The sequence below is a fragment of the Megalobrama amblycephala genome, linkage group LG6 (genome assembly GCF_018812025.1).
Source record: "Megalobrama amblycephala isolate DHTTF-2021 linkage group LG6, ASM1881202v1, whole genome shotgun sequence".
Lineage (NCBI taxonomy): Eukaryota > Metazoa > Chordata > Actinopteri > Cypriniformes > Xenocyprididae > Megalobrama > Megalobrama amblycephala.
In genome coordinates, this window is record NC_063049.1 from 6,013,025 (window position 1) to 6,037,880 (window position 24,856).

The 24,856-nt window shown below is 38.2% G+C and overlaps 1 protein-coding gene across 1 annotated transcript in view; it reads right to left on the bottom strand.

Moving 5' to 3' along the window:
• Positions 1 to 4,358: 4,358 nt before the first annotated feature.
• Positions 4,359 to 24,856, bottom strand: part of LOC125269754 (prostaglandin F2 receptor negative regulator-like) — a 43,973-nt gene continuing 23,475 nt past the window's right edge. Inside the window, exons 4-8 of the mRNA XM_048192716.1 lie at positions 23,655 to 24,077; positions 20,030 to 20,434; positions 18,435 to 18,542; positions 8,191 to 8,493; positions 4,359 to 5,758 (exon numbers count right to left, since the gene is read on the bottom strand). Coding sequence (XP_048048673.1) covers positions 5,592 to 5,758; positions 8,191 to 8,493; positions 18,435 to 18,542; positions 20,030 to 20,434; positions 23,655 to 24,077 — 1,406 coding nt within the window. The 3' untranslated portion in view covers positions 4,359 to 5,591. The remainder of the gene's footprint in view (positions 5,759 to 8,190; positions 8,494 to 18,434; positions 18,543 to 20,029; positions 20,435 to 23,654; positions 24,078 to 24,856) is intronic.

Consider the following 24,856-nt stretch of genomic DNA (forward strand, 5'->3'; position numbering starts at 1 on the left):
ATGTATAGGGATCATTGTCTGCTGGGAAGTCCAATGATCATCAAGCTTCAGTTTACACACTTAAGGCATCACAATGTTTGCCAAAATGGCCTGATACTTCAAAGAATCCATCACGCTGGTCACATGGTCAAGAATAATTCAACATAAAGCGAAAATAAAGTTTGAGAATTTCTTTTTTAAAAAATAGATATTTGAAAAGCCTTGCCAGACATACTGCTGATGCTGATCTATCGTTTTATCACATTTTTATATAATACATCATATATTGACACTTTCAGTAGTATGTCACTAAATTGATATGTATTAAAAAGAAATATATTTATTGATATATTAATTGATATATTAATATATTGATATATTTTTTAAATCCTCTGAGTATTGAAAACAGCGCCATCTGCTGGCTCATTAAATGTATTTTTTTTTTTTTTTGGCCAAATGTCATTTTTAAGTAAATAAGCCTTAGTAAAAAATGGTCACCAAACACCAAGCCACAAAAAAAAGTCCAAAAAGTTGTCAAAAGTTGAAAAACTCTATACTGATAACTTATAGCATAAACTTATATAGACATATAGCATAAACTTTAGAAGTATTCTTCACTCCTCACAATTCAACCAATCAGAAAGTGCAAATTTACTTGAAGCAAAGATACAACCCGAATTCCAGAAATGTTTGGACGTTTTTTAAATATGAATAAAACGAAAACTGAAAGACTTTCAAATCACATGAGCCAATATTTTATTCACAATAGAACATAGACAACACAAATGTTTAAACTGAGAAATTATACAATTTTATGCACAAAATGAGCTCGTTTCAAATTTGATGCCTACTACAGCTCTCAAAATAGTTGGGACGGGGGCATGTTTACCATGGCGTAGCATCTCCTCTTCTTTTCAAAACAGTTTGAAGACATCTGGGCATCAAGGTTATGAGTTTCTGGAGTTTTGGTGTTTTGGTGTGTGAATTTGGTCCCATTCTTGCCCAATATAGATTTACAGCTGCTGAAGAGTTTGTGGTCGTCTTTGAACTGCACCAACAAACATTTGATCGTAATACAGAGAGCGACACATTGTAACGTGTGTCGCCCGGAGTCCCGTCTCCTGCTCCCACAAACACACCACAATGTCATAGGTTGAACCAGAGAGGAAATGTTTATTCCTTAAATTAAGGTTAAGTTCTCTTTGGTGTAGGAAAATAAAGATGGCTTGGAGTCAGTAGGTTTTGGTCGGCCAAAACAATAAACAAAAGAAGGTTGTTCTGCCTAATTTTAGAGGTCTTCCCTGGAAAAAGATAACAAAACACATAAGTCTTACCTCCCTGCTTAACAGTAAACAGGAGAAAATGGTCATTAAAAAAAAGGGGCCTCCCACCTTGCAAACGGTCCACAAGGAAGCAGGAGAGGGAACTCATCAAGCCGACTTCCCTCAAAGCTTATATCCACAGCAGATGAACTTCAGCTCCGCCCACGTAAACAGCTGCACCTGCTTTCACACAAATGAGCACAGAGCGACAGGGGGAGAGCGAGAGAGAGAACACTGCACACATACACAGTTTTGCTCCACACAATATATGATACACAATATGAGTAAAACTCAGCGACGTTCAGACACATAACAATAGGTGAAAGATCTGGACTGCAGGCAGGCCAATTCAGCACCCGGACTCTTCTACGACAATGCCATGCTGTTGTAATAGCTGCAGTATGTGTTTTTGCATTGGCCTACTGAAATACACAAGGCCTTCCCTGAAATAGACGTCTTCTGGAGGGGAGCATATGTTGCTCTAAAACCTTTATATACCTTTCAGCATTCATAGTGCCTTCCAAATGCACTTATGCACCCCCATACCATCAGAGATGCTGGCTTTTGAACTGAACACTGATGACACGCTGGAAGGTCTCCCTCCTCTTTAGCCTGGAGGACATGGCGTCCGTGATTTCCAACAAGAATGTCAAATTTGGACACTTTTCCACTTTGAAACAGTCAATTTTTAATGAGCCTTGGCCCACAGGACACGACAGTATTTCTGGACCATGTTCACATATGGCTTCCTTTTTGCATGATAGAGCTTTAGTTGGCATCTGCAGATGGCACGGCGGATTGTGTTTACCGACAGTGGTTTCTGGAAGTATTCCTGGGCCCATTTAGTAATGTCATTGACACAATCATGCCGATGAGTGATGCAGTGTCGTCTGAGGGCCCCAATAAAGGTCTTCGGTGCTTTTTCAGCCATTTGTTTCCCCCGTGCCAACTTTTTTGAGACCTGTAGCAGGCATCAAATTTGAAATGAGCTCATTTAGTGGATAAAAGTGTAAAATTTCTCCATTTAAACATTTGTTATGTTATCCATGTTCTGTTGTGAATGCATTGTTGGCTCATGTGATTTGAAAGTCTTTTAGTTTTCATTTTATTCAAATTTAAAAAATGTCCCAACATTTCAGGAATTCGGGCTATACAACACCTACTGTAAATTGAAAATGCTTCATGGTGAATTCAAGTCATGATGGAAAGGTCATATTTATGAGCTGAATGCACATGAACGGCATCACAAAATCATAATTACAAGTGGGAAACTTGAAACTTTCTTTAAGCCTAAAGTGTCTGAGTTGGGGTGTGTGAGTGAGGAAAATGTGAATGCGATTTATGATTATGAATAATTAAAGATGATATTAAACCATTAGAAAATGTTCAGTAGGATGAAATGATCTAGTAAGGAGTTAGTTTGTTTCTTTAAAAATAAAACCTAAAAAATAACCATCAGAAAACATTCTGTACAGGTTCTTATTTGGTTGTCACAAAAACATTGAGTTTACAGTTACAAAAACAAATAACTTAAAGAAAATGTTCCTAGAATTTTAAAGAATTGGTTCTGAAAACATAACCAAATGTGAATGATACACTAATGTCAAGGGAATGCTGTGTTTGCTGGAAAAGGTACCAACCATGGTTGGCATTCACTCTCATTGTATTTGTCTTCAAACATGCACTTTAAGCATATGAACACACTGACATAAAAATTAAAAGTATACAATGTTCTTCAGTTTCAAATTCGCTATTACTGTTATCTAGAGCAGAGACGAGAATATGGCAGCTAAGTCTGACACTTGGTAAACACACAGTTAATGTCACAATGATTTGTGATTTTACAGTACAGCACTATTCAGGTTGAAGTAACAGTTGCCATGGTGAGCATGGAGCATTATCAACAAATAAACCCCACGCCCCATCTGCCCTCTCTCTGGTTTGCCTGAGCTGTTCTTACCTAGCCATCAGTACTTAGTATACAGTATGTAGAGTCTGGGTTGAAATCAAAGAAAATTGCACAAAGATGTACAGCACAAGAAATAAGCCTTCTCAGATTGTCCAGTGTGTGTTAAAGACAACCCATTTGGTCAAATGAAGGATAGCAATGAATGCCTATAGACTAGCCCATCAGGAAAATGAAGCACATGACTGTCGAAGGTCAAGCCCCCTCAAGGCAAGACTGTTTATCTGCTTTTTGAGCGCTTAAAATTCATTAAACGAGTTCAGATGCTCTAAAAAAATAAACTGCTTGACATATCAAAATGACCTGTGTGACTGAAAACCTTCTTAAGCATTTGTAAAAGGAGACAAGAAATTCCCATGTTGAGACTTGTTGAGGGAGAGATACAAAAGTAATACAAAAGAATTTGTGGAACTGAAAATGACAAATACTTGATTACTAAATGGTTACATGAATGAACTTAAAAATGTGCAACTTGTTCAAAATTGTACGTATATAAATGGGTGAAAGGCTCTTTCACATTTTAATACTCTTCAGAAGATGAAACGCATAACCAATAGTGCTTATGAGATACATTCCCTGCAAAGACCTGATCAAAGAGGAAGATGATCTGTGAATAACAGACTTACAGACAAAATGTCATCTTGAATAGTTTTAAGAGGCTTTTATAGTGGACTTATGAAATTTATCCTTCATCCTGCATGAGTTTCTTCAAAAAGTTTCCTTATGTGTTTGACAGAGGAAAGTCATATAGGTTTGAAATCAAGAAGTAAACTCAAACCTCTTTCAATAAAACTATAGTTTTACTGTAGAACATACAGTTCTTGAAAAATCTTGAGTCAGAAAAAGCATTGAGGTTAATTCATTTAATGAAATAAATACTAACAGAGAACAAATAACCAGACAGAAGAGTAAATCTAGGAAAGTACAAGTGAAATGAAATGACAAAGCATCAGTCATCAGGAAAGGAAAGAGATATGACTGCATTTTTATGCATATGAAACAAATCTTCATTAATAATTGAAAAAGGAGACCGAGGCATTTCCCAGGGGATTCTCGTCAGATTTGGGATAAACAGAAAGCTCAAGTCAACGCAGTGTTGTACATTTTTTATTGAGAAATAACATTTTTGCCGGTTTGCCATTGAGAACTGGAGTGAGTCAGTCACTGAACAACAAAGAAAATACATATTTCCTCTTAGCCAAAAAAACAAAAAAGGTTAAAGCGCATAAAATTTCACAATAAAAAGAAAACAAAACATTTTAATAATACCCATAAAGGAACTACTGTATATAAAAGTAAAACATTTGTCTATAAATGTGGCTCTGAACAGCTCTCTCACTCTGAGATGCAGCGAAAACAGCTTCTCTTCTCCGAAAATACTCTGCCGACCACATCCACCCATAATCATGTCAGTGAAGGTCAGCTGTGTGAGAATCAGCATAATGAGTGGATTCTGATGGGAGGAAGAGATGCAAGTTTGGGAAACTGAGATTGGATACTGATATTTTTCAATGTTTGTGGGCAGAAAAGAGAAAGTGAGGGAAGAGTTAACGCCAACAGTGTGGATATCAGTTATCAGAGCTTTTGAAATGCCAGACAAGCGTTCTTTAAGGCAGGCCGCTCGAAGCCAAGCCACGGATTGACGGCCTGTTGGGACAGTTCCCTCGAGTGCTCGCTTCTGGATCCCAGCAGGTCCAGTGCAGTCTTGAAGCACCCATCCATCACCCATCCTTTTCCTTTAGCCTGTGGATCAACGCTACGGATTTCTGCAGAGAGGAAAGGTCAGGGATTTTAGGTTCATAACTCTGACAGGCGGGCAGGGCGAGGGTCACAGCGGACGTGACAAACAAAGCCTCTGGGACTGCAGCGGTTTAAAAGGTCAGGCTAAAACTGGAGTCTCTGCCACAATCATAACTGACAGGCTCTTGGCTCATTCATTAGAGTCCTTCCTATTAATTGTTATAATAAAATAACCGTCATCAACTGTACAAACTCTAATATTGCTGGTTTGGTCATAGTGCAGTCACAAGTTTGTACTCTCATGCTTTCATCCAATCAGCAGTCAGGGATGCATTACAAATTTCAAGGGGAAAAAAAAAAAAAACATTGGATGGGGCCGTCAGTGCTCTATTCCTGAGAATAATAAGTGTATTGCTCCCGAGTGGGAATATGGAGCTGTCAGTCGGAGTGGCCCAGTCCTCGGAGTGCATAGAAACAGGTTCTCCATCTCGTGTTAAGCAATGTGCATATCCACATCCAGTCCCAAAGTTGGTTGAAGTGGTTTTGGGCAGGGTCGGGTCACAGCGCTAGGAAGGTGGACAGCTTTAATCCATCTCCAGGTCCATAAGCTTGTTTCGGGGGCGAGGCGTGTGCATGGGGTTCCTGGAGAAACAGCAGTGGGCGACAGCAAGCCCCAGCAGCACTGAGAGGAGAGCAGCGATCACAGCAGCGATCACACCGTATCCCAACGGCATCTTCAACGATTCCCACACTGCAGAACAACAATCATCAGAGTCAATCACAAACACACCAGATATACGGGAAAATGTGGTGTTCAAGATTCTCACATTAAAGGTGCCGTAGAACGTGTTTTCACAAGATGTAATAGAAGTCTAAGGTGTCCCCTGAATGTGTCTGTGAAGTTTCAGCTCAAAATACCCCATAGATTTTTTTTTATTCATTTTTTTAACTGCCTATTTTGGGGCATCATTAAATATGCGCCGATTCAGGCTGCGGCCCCTTTAAATTCTCGTGCTCCCCGCCCCCGGAGCTCGCGCTTGCCTTAAACAGCATAAACAAAGCTCAGCGTATGCAGTTACGTTGAATGGGTTTATAGCACGTTCTCTCTAGACAGTGTTAGTTTACTCATTTGCTTGCTCATCGCAAATAGCAACACAGCGAAAAGTGTTTCTAATATGTTGGACCTTTTATTGAGAGTAGCCTACATTTACCTGAGACGTGCCTTCACAAGCAACCGTAAGGGCTTTTGTGATGTTTGAGTCGATGGAGGCGCGACATGCGAAAGGTGCGTTTGCAAAATATGCTGTATTATTGTAAGTCCGCTAGGTGCCGCTAGTGTCACACAAACAATATACTTTACCTTTAAACATATCAGTTTAGGACACAGATCTAAAATCACACATGACAAATAAAAAACACCATAGCATCAATTTAATTGAATGTCTGAAGTACTTTTTAAATTAATAAAAACTATTATTAAGTATAACATAATTAGTATTAGCAGCCTATTATACATAAAAAAATCAAATGTAATTATAATAAATATAAGTAGGCTATAATAAAAATATCAGTATTCTTAAAAAAATAGGTTGAAATTATGCAAACTGATGACTTTAACATCCTCTGATGATGTTCAAAATGATATCACATCAGTTCATTATTTAACTTGAAGTATATCGGGGCCTCATGTTTATTCACCACCACCTCTATGTTTTTTTTTACCCTTTCCAGCGATCGCCTCCAAAAAATTTTGCATAGCATGTATAAAGTTAGATATGCTGTCAAAGTTAAATGCTTTTGAACACATTTAACTCAGAATGATGGACCGATCTACTACGAAAAAGAGGCTTTAAGAGGGAGGGACACAGGAATATTTCCTGATCAAAAATGTAGAGGTGTGGTTCAAATCAGACTCAGCCAATGGACTAAAACAGGGGTTCCCAAACACATTTCTGGAGCCTCCCCAATGCTGCATGTATCAAACACACCTGATTCAGATCAGCAGCTCATTAGTCGAGACTCGAAGACCTGAAATATGTGTCAGACAAAGGAAACATGCAAAATGTGCAGTGCTGAGGAGGCTCCAGGAATGTGTTTACATAAAGTTTCATGATTTATAAAATAAATATATATTTTTAACTTCACTTAAAAAAAAAAAAAAAAATAAAGTTGAAATTCAGGAAATAGGGTTCAGGACAGCCACCTCCCAATTGAAAGTACCCAATAAATTATTATTTTATATATATTAAGATTACTGATATTTTAAATATTATTGTGGGAATCAAAAGATAATATAAGAATCTTAGTAAACATCTAAAATTTGAATACTTCAATGCATTTTAAATGTATTTTTGGTTGCGGGACATCAGTTTGCACCAATTCTGTAGAATGGCCCATACAAGAGGTTAGTCTATAACAAAACATACTGCAAGTTTTTTACCTCAAAGCTCACTACCTAGTTTAAAATATGAGTTTTTGTTTTCCACCCCTCTGAAACGCCAGGATCTGAAATCACCCCATTCATGACATTACAGTTTTCCTTCACATGCCCTTTAACATGCCAGTAAAGCAGGTGTGTTCTTAATAACTCATGTCTGTCCATCATCACAGGAGTAATAGTGCTGTGAGGGTGAGATGTGGAGTAAGATTAGACCGTCTGAAGCTGTTCTGTCCGTGATGTAGACAAAATGCACCTCCAAAAACTGTGCCTGCCCTTCCAAAATATCAGATTATAAGAAATGCACGACTGAAGTTTATTTTTTAACGACGTGCCTGAGCAATTGAATGAGAATGTTTTTGTCTCATTTCATGACTCTTTTCATAATTATTACCAACATGCTGCCATTTTTTCCTAAATATCTTGTATTGAAAGTTACAACAGTGTCAAGTACTTTGAACAATCGTTGCATTGGTCCATTTTAGTTTGGCTCAAACATATATAGCTCTATTACAGCGCTGGCCAATTCGAATATCAAAACATGGATGACGTGCTGAGAGGGAGCACAGCAGTGGGCGTTTACTGTCATTTCTGAAAGCGGTAACCGTGATGAAGTGTTTGTGGCAGAGAGAAAACAAGGATGTTTTTGATGCAAAAACTTCATAAGCTAACCTCCAGAATCTGAAAATCATTTTATGACCCCTTTAACAATGCCCATCCCCAGACACAACCATCAGGATCCTTACATTGCATTTGGACAGAGAGGAATGATGAAGCAGAGGTGAGATCCTTCTCCCTGCCCCAGGCTCCAGTAGCAGGGGACAGGAGCCAGGGTGTGGCGCTACAGTAGTATTCTCCCACATCGCTATCCTGAACGCTGTGCAAGCTGAGGACAAACGTGTGCCTGTCGGTGCGCTCGAGGCAGCTGTCATTGGAGCCGCTCTTCTTCACCACGCCCCAGCGGTCCATGCTGATGAGAGGCGGGACTCCTCCGTTATCCACAGCCCATGCTGCACTCCGGAACCAGCGAACGTCAAACGCCATGTCGCCTGTGGGACAGACAGGGTAAAACCATTTATGTCAACATGGAAAAAATAACATTTAAACACCTGCCATCACGCCATTCTGATCTGTAACACTGTTGCTCTACAAGACTTGTCATTTAATATCCTATTTTACTCAGAAGTATGTCTCAATCAAATCATCATATTAGGATTATGTGACACTGAAGACTGGAGTAATTATTTTGCGTTCACAGGAATAAATTACAGTTTACTATATATTCACATGGAAAACAGTTTTAAATAATAATCATATTTCATAATATTAATGTTTTAGAGTATCTTTGATCAAATAAATGCAGCCTTTGTGAGCAGAAGAGACTTCATTCAAAAGCAACAACAAAAAATAAAAAAAATACATTTCATGATTACTCCTAACTTGAGCGGTAGTGTAACGCTGTGTGAATGCGTTCAAAAGCGTTGTGCTTCAGCACTCCAAACAGCCGTGGCGGTGGCAGATTATACATGTATATGCACCACAACCACAAGTGTATTCAAGTAGTGTATGGAAAGGAAACAAAGTTAAATGGTGTCTTTCAAATGGTTCAATAGCATTACAGCTCAATTGAGGAAGCAGAAACACTCCCTGATGATCCGGAGTGAGGCAGGAGACACAGACAGGCCTCTACACGCCGTCCCGCTGCTATGTGTGGAATCTCAATGAAGGCCATTGGGTAATCAGAAACTGACAACCACAAGCGCGGCTCAAGCTCACCACAGCATTCTGATACTTGAGTCAAAACCAAGCTAATAACTAGAAGAATCCCATGTGAACTGCAGACAACTTATGATTCTGACATTTTAGTATGGATCAGATCTTCACATTTATTTCTGAGTTTGTGACATTTTTTTCAATATCTTGATATTGAATGTGTATGAAACTGGCTTCAGTGTTTTCAAAGGAACCATAATTTCAATCAATTGTGTATATATTTATTTATAAAGCAGTTCTTTCTGGTTATTGAATCTGATTGGCTGAGAGTCATGCGATATTCTAGTGATAACGGCACTCTTTTACCTTTTCACTGTTTGTATCACTCCGCTTTAAGCAACTGTCATGGCGGTCGAGCAAATCCACAGTTTTTTTTTTTTTTTACAAGTACTACACTTGTTTACCATGAACTGTAGTTTTAAGAGTTTTTTTTTTTTTATGCGAGAATGAAATATGGGACTCATATTTAATCATAGCATCTATTTTACAATTTGTTTAGCCGTTTTCGGAGATGTGAGCTCCAGGCCGTCAGCGGCCGTTCAGTGCTCGAGTACCCGCCGAGAACAGCTTCATCTCGGCCAGTGCTTCGGGGATTTGCCGCTGTGTATTATAGTGGTTAAACATGGGATATAATTCATTTTGGGTACATAAAACAGACAATCTTTGGTCTTATTAATCTATTACTTGTTCCTGAGCAAATCGAATTTAATAGTTTAATATTAAGGCTATATTTAACTCTCATCCTGTAGAGCACTGCTTTTGTACGTTTGATTGAATTGTACAATTGGGTTTATTTCCATTATTTTATATAAATAATATGTTGTATTTGTTATTGAGAAAGGGTCCATTAGTGGTTAATATGGATTGAGTGAAAGTTACATGAATACGCCATTAGATGGCAGCAAACATTACGAGTGATTGAGTCAGTGAGTCGCAGGATACTTTTGTAAGCGCTGTTATGAAAAGTGTAATATTGTGTTATACATGACTATATATATATATATATATATATATATATATATATATATATATATATATATATATATATATATATATATATATATATATATATATATATATATATATATATATATATATATATATATATATATATATATATATATATATACACACACACACACACACATATATATACACACTTAATAAACTTAAATTTATTAGACCACACAAATATTTTAGGAATCTGTGAAAAACGTGTTTAAAACTACAAAAAATAATGAAATTTATTAGCCAAATTTATTAGGTAAACTGAAACAACTAAATAGTCTTTATTCACACATAATAACCAAAACATTATAGATTTTATTTTTATTTATTATGGCCTCCTTTGGCCATGATAACAGCTTGTATTCTTGCTGGCATTGTTTGTATGTACTTTTCCAGACACTGTGGAAAACTACCCAAAAACAATGCCAGCAAGAATGCAAGCCGTTATTGTTATTGACTTCCAAATAGTTTCCAGTTGTTCCCAAAGACTTGCTTTGGATAAAACTTTTGTGCGATCCATCTTTGAATCCAATAAATCCCAACAATAATTATATTTTAGCTTTAGAAACTCTACTGTGACTGAAGAGCTTGCACATACTGCTGTGGACTAACCATTACAGAAAGATAAATGATTTTGGTAATCACCAATACTGTTAGTTTATGGCAGCTGTGGCACAGACCTTACTTTGGGTAGTGCTCTAATAAATTTGTTAAACACTGCACACACACACGTAAACATACACACACTACTGTTTAAAACACTACTAAATAAAAGTATTAATTGTTTTCAAAAATGTATACGCACACACACAAGCATGTTAAGATAATTTTTTGCTGCTATATTGCCAAGTCCTGCTCTCGTTAATACAGTAATCGATTACTTCACAAATCAATCTCCATATTAGAGTTATGATTCATTCCAACCATGACGACGCTAGTTGGGAAATTAAGGAAAGCCTTTGGCACTGCATCATCATTACTATATATATATGTTATGATCATCAGTGGATGAGGAGCCCGCTTCCGGAGCCCGAGGGTGGACAAATGGCACTCATAAAGGCCGAGTTGACTGTTCCCTACATTCACTGGATAACTGTGCCTTTTCTACATTCATGCCATCTGTAGTGATTAATGACTGAACTTTATTGCCTCAAGGCAGCATCTAATGCGGATTGCAGTGACGGGTCAGACGTGGGTCGCATTTTAAGCATCACTGCTTTATTAGTCTACACAGATTACACAAAATGACTATTAGGGGGTATTTGCCACACCTCAAACACTTCCGCTGTGAAAAGAGATTTTCACAGCCACGAAACATAAAAAAAAAAAAAAAAAACTATTTTCAAACTAAAACTGTTTGCTTCATTGCCTCCATAGTTTGTGTAGGACTGATGCTGTTCTTCTGCACAGGCTTTTTTCTCTGAACCTCAAGGTCATAAGGAGCCTGAGGGAGCAACACTGTCCTTATTCTCAACCACTGTGAACAATAACTAGGCCAAAATTAGCCTTAAAACGATGTTCTTTCTGCTCTAATCGAGCCTGGAATAAAAGAAGAAGCCCTCTCAGAACTCATGAGCAGCTCTTGACTTGCAGTTTTGGGTTGAGATTGTACTCACGGGTCCTTTCATCTCCCGGCCCTCCGCTTCCCTTCAGCTGAAGCACATGTTCTTGGATACATTACTTGAGTACGTTACTCAGCCTGTGCGCAAGAACAAGCAGGGCAGGCATTAAGATTTATGAGTTTAATTAAAAATTAAACACTGCTATGTGATTTCACACTACAATGCTGTAGAGGAATAGTTCACCCAGACTTAGCTGAACATGTCGTTCCTAACTTTTATTATTTTGTACTTTTTGGGTGGAAGACAAAAGTAATCATCATGCAGCTCTGGAGGGATAGTTCACACAAAAATGAAATTTGTCATCATTTAATGTAACAAAATTAAGGCCCGTTCACACCAAGAATAATAACTATAAAGATGACGATAAAGATATAGTTCTGAAAATCGTTCTAAATATAAAACAGCGGAGTCCACGCCACAGCTATAATGATAATGACTGCACTTTATTTTACAGTATGTACAGTTACATGTACTTACCTAAGAAAATATTGGGTAATGTAAGGTAAATACAGGGGTTAAGGTTAGGTTTAGGGGTAGGTTCAGCATTATTACATAAGCACTAGAGCTGGGACTATACAGCAATTCTCGATTCTCGAGTCGCGATACAATGAATCTGGATCGATCCTGATATTTTCTCTCTTGAATCTACTCTGAGCTTAGTTTTAACAGCAGATGGCACTCTAGGCTAGTTTTTAACTGCGCACTCAAATGCTCACGAAGAAGAGTGCTGGAGAGCGCTCATGCGTTCAGTCATGCAAGTCATGTAACTGGTTAAAGGGACAGTTCATATACACCTAGGATGAATTGAGGGTGAGTAAATCATGGAATAATTTTCATTTTTGGGTGCACTATCCCTTTAAATATACTTGTACCTCGGCTCAGAATGCTTTTATGACGCGAGTAATGTAAACAGCCCACTGCGAACACCCTTGTAATTCGCTTCAACCTTTTCAAACTTTATGAATGATTATTTTAGTTTAAGTGGTGTGTGTAAAGGAACTGGAAGCAAGCAGTTTAAAAACTAAGCTCAGAATCGATACGAGAGAGGATCGCGATACGTCGGAAAATATCAGAATCGCTCCAGATTATTTGTCTTTTAAAGGTGTCCTAGAATTAAAAATTGAATTTACCTCGACATAGTTGAATAACAAGAGTTCAGTACATGGAAATTACATACAGTGAGTCTCAAACACCATTGTTTCCTCCTTCTTGTGTAAATCTCATTTGTTTAAAAGACCTCCGAAGAACAGGCGAATCTCAACATAACACCGACTGTTACGTAACAGTCGGGATCATTAATATGTACGCCCCCAATATTTGCATATGCCAGCCCATGTTCAAGGCATTAGACAAGGGCAGCCAGTATTAACGTCTGGATCTGTGCACAGCTGAATCATCAGACTAGGTAAGCAAGCAAGGACAACAGCGAAAAATGGCAGATGGAGCAATAATAACTGACATGATCCATGATTACATGATATTTTTAGTGATATTTGTAAATTGTCTTTCTAAATGTTTCGTTAGCATGTTGCTAATGTACTGTTAAATGTGGTTAAAGTTACCATCGTTTATTACTGTATTCATGGAGACAAGAGCTGGCGCTATTTTCATTATTAAACACTTGCAGTCTGTATAATTCATAAACACAACTTCATTCTTTGTAAATCTCTCCAACAGTGTGTAATGTTAGCTTTAGCCACGGAGCACTATCAAACTCATTCAGAATCAAATGTAAACATCCAAATAAATACCATACTTACACGATTAGACATGCTGCATGATGAACACTTTGTAAAGATCCATTTTGAGGCTTATATTAGCTGTGCGCGAACTCGGGGGGCAGGGAGTGCAAGATTTAAAGGAGCCGCAGCCTGAATCGGCGCATATTTAATGATGCCCCAAAATAGGCAGTTAAAAAAATGAATAAAAAAAAAAAATCTATGGGGTATTTTGAGCTGAAACTTCACAGACACATTCAGGGGACACCTTAGACTTATATTACATCTTTTAAAAAGACGTTCTACGGCACCTTTAAAGAGCTTGAGCATTTAAAGCAGCAGATGACAAAACCTCAGCACTTGCTTATAATCAACAGAGCGATATCATCCACTAGTGTGGACGCAAATATTGGTATCATTATAGTTATCGTTCTTGGTATGAACGGGACTTTTACGTTTCTTTTGTGGAACATGAAGATATTTCGAGAAAAGTTTTTTGTCCACACAATGGAAGTCACTGGGTTTCAATGCTGTTCAATGATAACAGAATTTTTATTTTTGGGTGTACTATCCCTTTAATTTGCTTTACGTATTGTGTTGCTTCACAAGTCTTGGAATATAGTGCATAAGTTGAGTAGACTATTTCTACAGAAAATAAGACCGGATTGGGATGACATACAGGTGAGTAAAAGATGACTGAGCTACGCTTTAAAAACAGAAATCCTGAGAGACGCACTGTAGAGTCTCCGTGGGGATTACACTTAAAGAAACACAATAGAAACAGAAACCTTTTCCTTCAGGGCGGCAATCTTTTCAGAATCCCAACAATAAAAGCAGCACAAAAACACCTCTCGTTTCTCTATACTGTACAGTGAAAAGAGAAGTGTGAACATTGTGCTGACATGTATCTATGACTGTAGCATGTGTGTGCCTGCCTGTGGCTACAGACTGATGAGGGAGGAACATGAGTATTACCCAACATTCAGCCACAAGAGTGCAACATTTCTGACTGATTCAATCACAGCAGACAATGCCACAGACAGCAGCCCGCAGGTCTGTATGTTCCCCGACACGTTTAGGATCACTAAACACGTAAACATCCAACCACTGACATCCAACAGGAAACAGCAGTGCTTGAAAGTTCTAACCATGTGAGCCGTGACAAATTTCCACCGAAAAGCAATTTGTCGGTCCACAATAAATGAGGCACGACGTGGCATAAATCAATCACAAAACACAATCACTTCCTCACACTCACAACTAAACTCTGCATTGGGTGTGGATGTATTAGGTTTCATGTTATCTTTATTTGCAGGCCCTTTTTGTGTTTTCTGCACTGATTATAGGAAAATACTTATTACACTGTAAAATAGTACTATTTTAAACAAAACTAGAGCTGCACGATTAATAGTTAAAAGGAATGACACAATCTCATTCCTAAATGACAACGATTAAACCTTTGACAAAATCACAGCCAAACATTCAGATCTGTGCCGGTGCTGCCGCTGATCCAGAGAGAGCAGTTGTCAAGTATAGATATGAAAGAGCTTCACAAACAGTGTTTTTAACCACACAGTATCATTATTTCTGTGTTACAAATATTCATATTCTCACAGCACTGGGAGAAAAGTTTATAGTTGGGATATAAACACTGATGCCTATGGTAGTGATCAAAATAGAGCAAATCACCTTTTGAAAGTAACTTGATGCTTCTAATAATGATTGTATTGATTACACCGTTATGCCAGTAGGTGGCTACAAGTGACTGTTAAAAATGTTTGTTCATTCAAGAGATTCGTTCAAAAAAAAAAAACGCTGATTCATCCAATAAAAAAAGTGAAGAATTTATGAGTTGAATCCTTAAAGGGTTAGTTCACCCAAAAATGAAAATGATGTCATTAATGGCTCACCCTCATGTCGTTCCAAACCCGTAAGGCCTCCGTTCATCTTCAGAACACAGTTTAAGATATTTTAGATTTAGTCCGAGAGCTTTCTGTCCCTCCATTGAAAATGTATGTGCGGTATACTGTCCATGTCCAGAAACGTAATAAAAACGTCATCAAAGTAGTCCATGTGACATCAGAGGGTTAGTTGGAAGTTTTTGAAGCATCGAAAATACATTTTGGTCCAAAAATAACAAAAACTACGACTTTATTCAGCATTGTCTTCTTTTCCGGAATCCTTTCCATTGAATTGATTCCATTGAATTGATTCCATTGAATCCTTTCATCTGTCGGCGTTGGTAATGCACTTTTACGTCGCCGTGGTTGTTTTTGGCGATTAGGACATCCGCGACATGCACACTTACGCACCATTTTAAAAAATATAGCAATACCAAAATACAAACAATGTAGAATAGCTTGAATACAGGGTGCGTCTCCCTCAGACTGTAAACGAAGCTCTGGCGCACCGGATAACACGTCAGCAGCATCACTGCGGAGTCGTGAACCACACTCCGGAGCAGAAGGGGGCGGTAATGCACCAATAAGCTGGATGCCAACCGCCGTAAAACAGGATAGAAGAAGTAGAAGAAGAAGCGGAGTCGTGAACGCGGATTGACAACAGACACGGAAGAGAAGACAATGCTGAATAATGTCGTAGTTTTTGTTATTTTTGGACCAAAATGTCTTTTCGATGCTTCAAAATGTCACGGATGTCCTAATCGCCAAAAACAACCACGGCGATGTAAAAGTGCATTACCAACGGTGACAGATGAAAGGATTCAATGGAATCAGTTCAATGGAATCAATTCAATGGAAAGGATTCCGGAAGAGAAGACAATGCTGAATAAAGTCGTAGTTTTTGTTATTTTTGGACCAAAATTTATTTTCGATGCTTCAAAAACTTCTAACTGACCCTCTGATGTCACATGGACTGCTTTGATGATGTTTTTATTACCTTTCTGGACATGGACAGTATACCGTACAAAGATTTTCAATGGAGGGACAGAAAGCTCTCGGACTAAATCTAAAATATCTTAAACTGTGTTCTGAAGATGAACGGAGGTCTTACGGGTTTGAACGAGTCATTAATGACATAATTTTCATTTTTGGGTGAACTAACCCTTTAAATCATTCATTCAATCCAATTTTTTATTAAATAATTTGTTCAGAATCATTAAACATTGCAGCAATTAACATTTTGTCTGAACCTCTAGTAAATTATGTAAGTTATTTTGTTTAGTTATCCATTCAGAATTGTGGGAGAATCGTGATTCAGTTTTAAAAACCAAAAAAAAAAAAAATTATGATTCTCAATTTATCCAGAATCGTGCAGCTCTAAACAGAACTAATACTCCTAAACAGTTTTTTTGAAGTTGATATCATAATTAATAAGCTAAAACAATTTACAAACAAGAGGTTGTGTAGAACTTTAAAGTCACCATAAAATCCTAATTTTAAATTTATGGAAATTATTACATTTATTATAAATAATTTATATGTGCATATCATTATTTATTTAAATCCATGTTCCTCATAATCTTGAATCAAAATAACTCTCCTTTTCTCTTGCGTTGACATCTCTTCTCTTTTCTGATGATGAGGGCGGGGCAACCTGTCACTCACACGAGATCCACCAATAGCAAACCACAACCATCCAATCAATTCCCTACGGACTAAATCAAGCCCTGCCCTATATTTGTTCTCGTTCCAGAAGCCATTTCTTTAGGATATATGTCACAATAGGGAGGAAAAGACTAATTGCAACTAGTGTATTATGCCGACTGTAAATGACAGACGTTCCAATTCTGCCAAAATCTGAAGCAAGCACCATTTACCACAAGGCCCAGGATTCATGACATTTTACACTTCATACACCCTATGTGGGTTTGTTTATTATAGATTTTGGCTAATTTGATTATGCTTTCAGCTACTGATAAGAGCAATACTTTTAAAAGAGTTCTATTTTACCACATTTAAATGGATTCCACAGATTTTCACCAAGAATGTGTGCTAAAATGCCTACTTCTCAATAGTACGCTTGCTACGTTGACCAAGACAGTCTCGCGTGTGAAGTTTAAGCACTTTTGAACAGACTGCTAAAAGCTCATTATAAAGAAACACTTCAATTTACTACCTCACATTACTGTGCATACCGTATTTATGAGTAACTATTAAACAACAGGAACAAAAGGAAAAGACGTGATACAGGATGTGACTCAGGGGGCAAAGTTGAGGTATTAGTTTATAATATTGCCTGTGAATAACTGCAAAAACCACACCCACTAAACATGAGCAACAGCATGTGACTTCTGAGGTGCTGATGAATAAACTGAATATGGATGCCTTGATTCAAAAGGTTCAACCTGGATATTGATATTAAAACATGCCAAAACATGCCATCCAGAGAGCTTACAAGGTGAGAGCGGATTAAGGCCAGAAACTGAACAGTGGAGAGATGCTAAAATGACTGGCAAAAAGCTAAAAAGTGTTTTACAAAAAAACTTTAAATAATTAAAATTCTTAAAGCACTTGGTTACTTTTGAGATTCAGTTCGTTCTTACATCAACGCTTTAGGCAGAATGTGACATTGTGAAGTCAATCTCACAAAAGCTGTCAAGAACATGTCAGAAACATTTCCCCAAAAATATGTACAATAAAATCTCATTCTGGTTACTTATAAGAATTTGGACATAAACCAAAATTAAAATGCAATTAGACGAATTATCAAACTAAATCACAATTATTTTTAAAAGACAGAATGTTTGAAATTATAAAAGAGAAAAACTCTAATGGGATTTTCTTGAAGATTCCATTTAGTTTTTTTTACGCAAAGAAATCCGTTCATTTATAACATTCTAAAAAACGTTATATCATATAAATTGTACTATATATTTATTCTCTCTTGCACTGCACAAACAGTACTTGCCAGTGTTAGGAGAAGCGTTCAGGACGGAAATGATGCACTTCATCTGGACCGTGTCTCCTGGTAACACACTGTTTGCTTCTGAATGAATGGATATGTTGAACACTGGACCTGCAGAGGGGGAACACACACACACACACACACACACACACACACACACACACACACACACACACACACACACACATTCAGTTTTTAATGTCTACCAAGATTTCATAGTCTTTAAGTGGCTGTTGAAGACTTCTATATTGATAAACATTTCAAAAATCAGTTTCTTCATAGTTGTGTTTAGTTCTGGTTCATACAAAATGGAGTAAAAGAGAGAGAGAGGCTCTGTTCCAAAATTAAGTGAGCTGCCTCACAGTCTATTGTCTACATAGACAGCATCCTGACTGAATTTGAATATCAAAAGTGATTGAATTGTAAAATTCCACACAGTGAAACTCAAAATAGTGCTTTGCAGGAGAGATTCATTTCTCTACTGATTTCAAAAGTTGCAATGATACAGTACTCTGCATATTAAAGTGAAAAACACACAAATGTTGGGTATTAATGGTCCATTTTAATTAGTCTAAACTATTATAGATACTTTAACAGTGAATGAAAGAGTGCTGCAGGGATGATGTATTTTTATAGGGAAAAACCCCAAAAAAAGAGTTCCCTTCGTCCCAAAGTCAATGGGTTATTTTTTAATGGATTTTTTATTAAAAGCCTGAAATAAGCAGAGCTTGTGTTAACCACAGATGTTTTATCTACAACATAAAATACATCTTTAATACCACTTTTGATTAAAGCGTTTACTTTTCCCAGACAACCTCTGCAGTCACATTTAGACACTTGATGGCAAACGCCTTTTTCAAGACATTAAACTTCATCAGCATCCGCTTTTACAGCCTCACTGTGTTTATAAGCACACTCTTGCAAATTATTCTAATTCAATTTTTTTTTTTTTTTAATGTTAGTGATGTTGTGACCATGGTGTAGTTCCCTTATAGCCTACATTTAGCTTTTTTCCTCTGGCGATTGTATTTAGGCTTCAAAATCTGTCGAATCTTCGAAGATTAGCAGGATGAACAAAACTTTGATGAATCATAAACTTTTGTTTGGTCACAGACCATATTGGTGTTTCTGTTGAAAAAACGAAACAAAACAAAAAAAACCCACAGGGTGACGCCAACTTCCGGGTTGGCCAACAAAAATATGTGATGACGCAGCACTCTGTAATTATATATATAATCAAAATCAATTCTGCCATGTTGGATTTATTTTTTACATGCGGTTTTGCCTTAGAATTTGGCCTTTGGAACAAACTTTCACATCAGGAGTGTGTCTATGATGTTTTAAAAATGCTGCCTGTGAACGAGAGAGTGTGTGAGTGATTAAGAAAGAGAGAGAGAGAGAGAGTGTGGGCAGCAGGAATCTGCCCTGAGGGAGAGACTATAGAGATCTAGTCATCCAGAAGCAGACATGAAGAGGGAAGTACAGAATTAGAGTGAGAGGTAACATGACCCCAGCTGTAAACACACCTACAGGCAGTTCAGCATCAGCCTGTGAGTGTTCAAGCTCACTGTATTCTAGTCTAGTTAGCATGGCAATACCTGTGTGTTCAAAGGCAATCTGAATCTTGTTGGACTCCGCGCTGACGGCTTTGATCCATTCTTGTTTCTGATCCCGTGTCCAGGCCGTGACATCGCAGTAATAGAATCCGCGATCCGTGTCCTGGGCCCCATACAGACGGAAGCGGTACTCCAGCTGCCCGGTCTTCTCCAGAACCACGCTGTCGATCCGGCTCGGCTCACTCCACTCCTCTGACTGCAGGACCGAGTCTTGGCTGAGTGACAGCACTTTCCGGGACTTGCCTCCCAAGACCTCCTCAAAACGGATGAGAACGGTGTAGCCGGGATTCCTCAGGTGCTGACCCGTCACCTGACAGGTCATCTCAAACGTGGATCCAGCAGTTGAAGCTTCTCTCACACGGTGGGCTACTACTTGCAAAACTGGAACTGAACAGACCACACAAAAATACATCATTAAACATTTGTAAAATACAGTCCTCAAACTTCCCTCAAAGAGACAGGGATATATACACATTTTTGTACATAAATCTATCTGAAAGCAAGAATTGTGGGAATAGCCAGAACACAGCAGAACCAAGTTTAGGCCAAGCAGTTGAGAGCAGATATAAATAATTTTACAGCTTTGACCAGTGGGTGAGGGGGGTCACAAAACACATCTGAAGAACATTTTTTTTAAGAGTAGCAGTGGGAAAACTATACAGCAAAATTGGCAAAAATGTAACAAATATAAAAAGCAATATGAAGAGACTTCAAGGCATTAAGATGCACTTTTTTCTTATTCTCACATTTTTACGCTGTCGACAAATTCTCACGACATGGTGGAAATGACGCAAAGTTTGGTTCAAATTGACAGTTTTGAGGTAGAGGTCTGTGTGGGATGGATTTTCCTGATTTTATCCCATTCTCACAAAAACATGTGCTTCCAACTTTCATGCAACTTTCATCCCTTCGGCAAAAGCCCACAGGTAGAGGTCTATGCAGATTTTTCAGGCCCAATCCTGTAAGGTTCTGTCTCTCTGTGGTGTCATAGGCCACTTTGTCTAATTCCCCAACAACGGACCTCACCTTGTTGCATTCGTCACAGCAGGAAACAGGATGCTACTTTGCCTCACTGTATCCAACATTTCTTTCCTCAAAGGGATAACATTTAGTTTTAATACTGAATGTCTCTAACACTTTGGCCAGAATTACTGTTTGTCTGAAAATAACAAAAGGAGAAATAAAACTAGACAGGTGTCCAGTGTATGTCCAACCTCATGATCAAGGTATCCAGATTGGCTTCTCCTAGTAACAAAGAATCCAACTCAAAGCAAGTTGAGCTCCAGTAGATGCAACAGAGATTGTAAGTGTCGATTAAGTTAAACAAAGTGTAGTGTCTCCTAAAGGGTTAGTTCACCCAAAAATGAAATTTCTGTCATTTATTACTCACCCTCATGTCGTTCCACACCCATAAGACCTTCGTTCATCTTCAGAATATAAATTAAGATATTTTTGTTGAAATCCGATGGCTCAGTGAGGCCTGCATAGCCAGCAATGACATTTCCTCTCTCAAGATCCATTAATGTACTAAAAACATGTTTAAATCAGTTCATGTGAGTACAGTGGTTCAATATTAATATTATAAAGCCACGAGAATATTTTTGGTGCTCCAAAAAAACTAAATAAGGACTTATTTAGTGATGGACGATTTCAAAACACTGCTTCAGGAAGCATCAGAGCATAATGAATCTGTGTGTCGAATCTGCTGTTCGGAGCGCCAAAGTCACATGATTTCAGCAGTTTGGCAGTTTGACACGCAATCTGAATCATGATTCGACACACTGATTCATTTGTGCTCCGAATCTTCCTGAAGCAGTGTTTTGAAATCGGCCATCACTATACAAGTCGTTATTTTGGGGTTTTTTGGCACACCAAAAATATTCTCATTGCTTTATAATATTAATACTGAACCACTGTACTCACATGAACTGATTTAAACATGTTTTTAGTACATTAATGGATCTTGAGAGAGGAAATGTCATTGCTCCCTATGCAGGCCTCACTGAGTCATCGGATTTCATGAAAAATATCTTAATTTGTGTTCTGAAGATGAACGAAGGTCTTACAGGTGTGGAACGACATGAGGGTGAGTAATAAGTGACAGAATTTTCATTTTTGGGTGAACTAACCTTTTAATGTTATGAAGTGACAAGAATACTTTTTGTACGAATAAACAAAACAAAAATAACAACTTTATTCCAGCTATTTACATTGCACCGCTTCCAGGATCTACGTCAGAATGCTGGTTCAGTATTGGCCGACGCCTGGTCACGTGAGAAGCACGACACATGCATGCGATGCTGATGCAGGAGCCAGCCAATAATGAACTGGCCTTCAGACGTAAACAAGGAAGTGATGCACTGCGCCAACTGTGTTGGAGACTAACAAGGAAGAGGAAAAGTTGTTGAATATAGTAATTATGTTTGTTTTGTTTTTGCGTACAAAAAGTATTCTCGTCGGCACGTCGACTGTTTTAATGATGTCTTTAGTACCTTTCTGGACCTTGAATGATGCTAATTATGTTGCAGTCTATGGTGGACAAAAAATATCTCTGAAGATGAACGGCTTGCGGCTGTGGAACAGCATGAGGGTGAGTAATTAATGACAGTAGTTTCATTTTTGGGTCGACTAACCCTTTAAGTTAGGTGCGTAGGGGAATTTTTACCACATAAGATTCTGCACCTTAAAAACAAAATAAATTTGAGCATCTTTTAATTTATTTTCAGATATTTATATTCTGCAGAAGTCCCACAAGTCTTTATTTCTTTATCTCAATGACCTCTATTTGGAGGCTCACCAGTAAAATTTGAAAGAGATTGACTGGAAATCCTTCAAAGATTTTTGCAAAAATCAAAAATCGTCATATTTTGGTAAAAATTTGACAAAATTTGTAGGGGCAGCATCAAGATATAATCATAGCAAAGCCTAGATGACACAGTTCATAGGAAATGAGCTGTTGGTGCTGCTAGTGGATTTAAGAGATCGATCCCAAAATTGGTCCAAAAAAAAAAAAAAAAATATGATTAGACACTCCTCAATTAGTGTGCCAAATTTCACAGCTTTTTGCCATATGGTTCTACCCTGCCAGAAATGAACTAACAGATGCCATCACACCTCACTACGGCGCTCGCCACCTAACAAGTATCAGAAATGTACATTTTGTCAGTACCAGATATAGTTTCAGAGCACAGTATCAGTGACATCAAGGCTGCAGTGGAAAGCGTCCAGTCCCAGACAGAGCGGCCATTGTGTGTCTTCACAGAGAAGACGCCATCAGACACAATTAAAGTCATTTACTCTAATCCCTTATTGAGTGCTGAAAATGAGAGACACTGGAGACTCTCAAACTTCAAGCTTTGATGCATGCTTTTTAAAACAGCGCTATAAGTGGTGCAACTCTCTGTCACAGATGCTGGGAGCACTGAGCTCATGGGCTAAAAATGAAATATCAGAAAAGCGACTGCAAATCCTAAAAGGACAGGATGGGGACAGTGAAGTTGCTGCTAAATGCGCTGCCTAAGTGTGTTTCTGGCCAAAGAAATGTTTCATGGCCATCTTTATCAAATTAGATGTAATAGACAATAAAATGAAGGAACTTAGTGCTTACTCTTTGGTGTCCACTGAACAGTAGCCAGAGTTGACTGGACCTCCTTCACTTTTTCCCATCCACCTTGCCGGGTGGGCATCCATGCGGTCACCGAGCAGGAATAAGAGCCCATGTCTGCGTCTTGAGTCTGGAGCATTCGCAGAACGAAGACGTTAGACTCTTTCCTGGTCAACGCTATGTCCCCGCTGTCCAGCCTCTGCTGGTACTCGTTTCCAGTAATCAGAGCTCCTTGCTCATTCAAGGAGGCTATAGTGATCTTCTTCTGAGGTACGTCTCCAGGTGCGTTTGTAGAGTAAGTCCAGGTCACGCCCAGGCGGCCATCTTGAAGGTGGAGGAGGTTGACCACCTGACAGCGCAGTTCGGTGGGTTCGCTGGTGGACTGAGGGTTCAGAGAGGCTGTGAGGTTCACCTTAAACTGCAGCTCTGTGGGACAGGAAAGGAAAATAAAGACAGTCAGTCACACATAATACTTGCGAGATCTACAGCTAATGATTAAGTATGAACTACACTCTAAAAAATCTTGGGTTATGTTTTCTACACAAGTCCTGGGTTGAGCCTTTTGGGTTATTTTTCCAGTGTTTGGGTAGTTTTTGTGTTACCCAGCTCCTGGGTCAGACATAACCCAGGGGTTGAGTTATTAATTGCGGGCTTTTTGCGCCCTCTTCAGGAGAGAACAGTGCAGCTCCGTCAAATTGGTGCATGTCTTCGGTAAAATACAGGTTTGTGTACATTTTATTTTATCTAAAAATTCGTTACTGTTCTGTATATCAGCTAATTTTATGCAAAGCAAACAGGGGCGCGATGTGAGTCACCTAAACGAGTGTCGCGTCGGTCTTTTCACGTGATGGAAACGCTTGATGCCTTTCAAAAAAAATTATGATTTTATTCAAAAAGATACAGAATATAAACACTTAGAATGTTAAAATATGTTCTCAGAATTGTACGTTGATTATTTATGGACAGGTTATGGTTAAACCTCCGGCACGAGATCCAGCGGCGTTACGGTGGAAACAGGACAACAGAGACTGGTCCATTACACTTGAATTAATGCTAAATGTTTAATTTTTACTTATAATATTTGTTAAATGAGCTTAAATGTAGGCAATATGTATTAAAAACTATATAAAATATGCTATACTATAAAATATGATCGAATAGAAAGGAATTATCATGCAAACCAGTGGTTGTGTGGAGTATTTAAA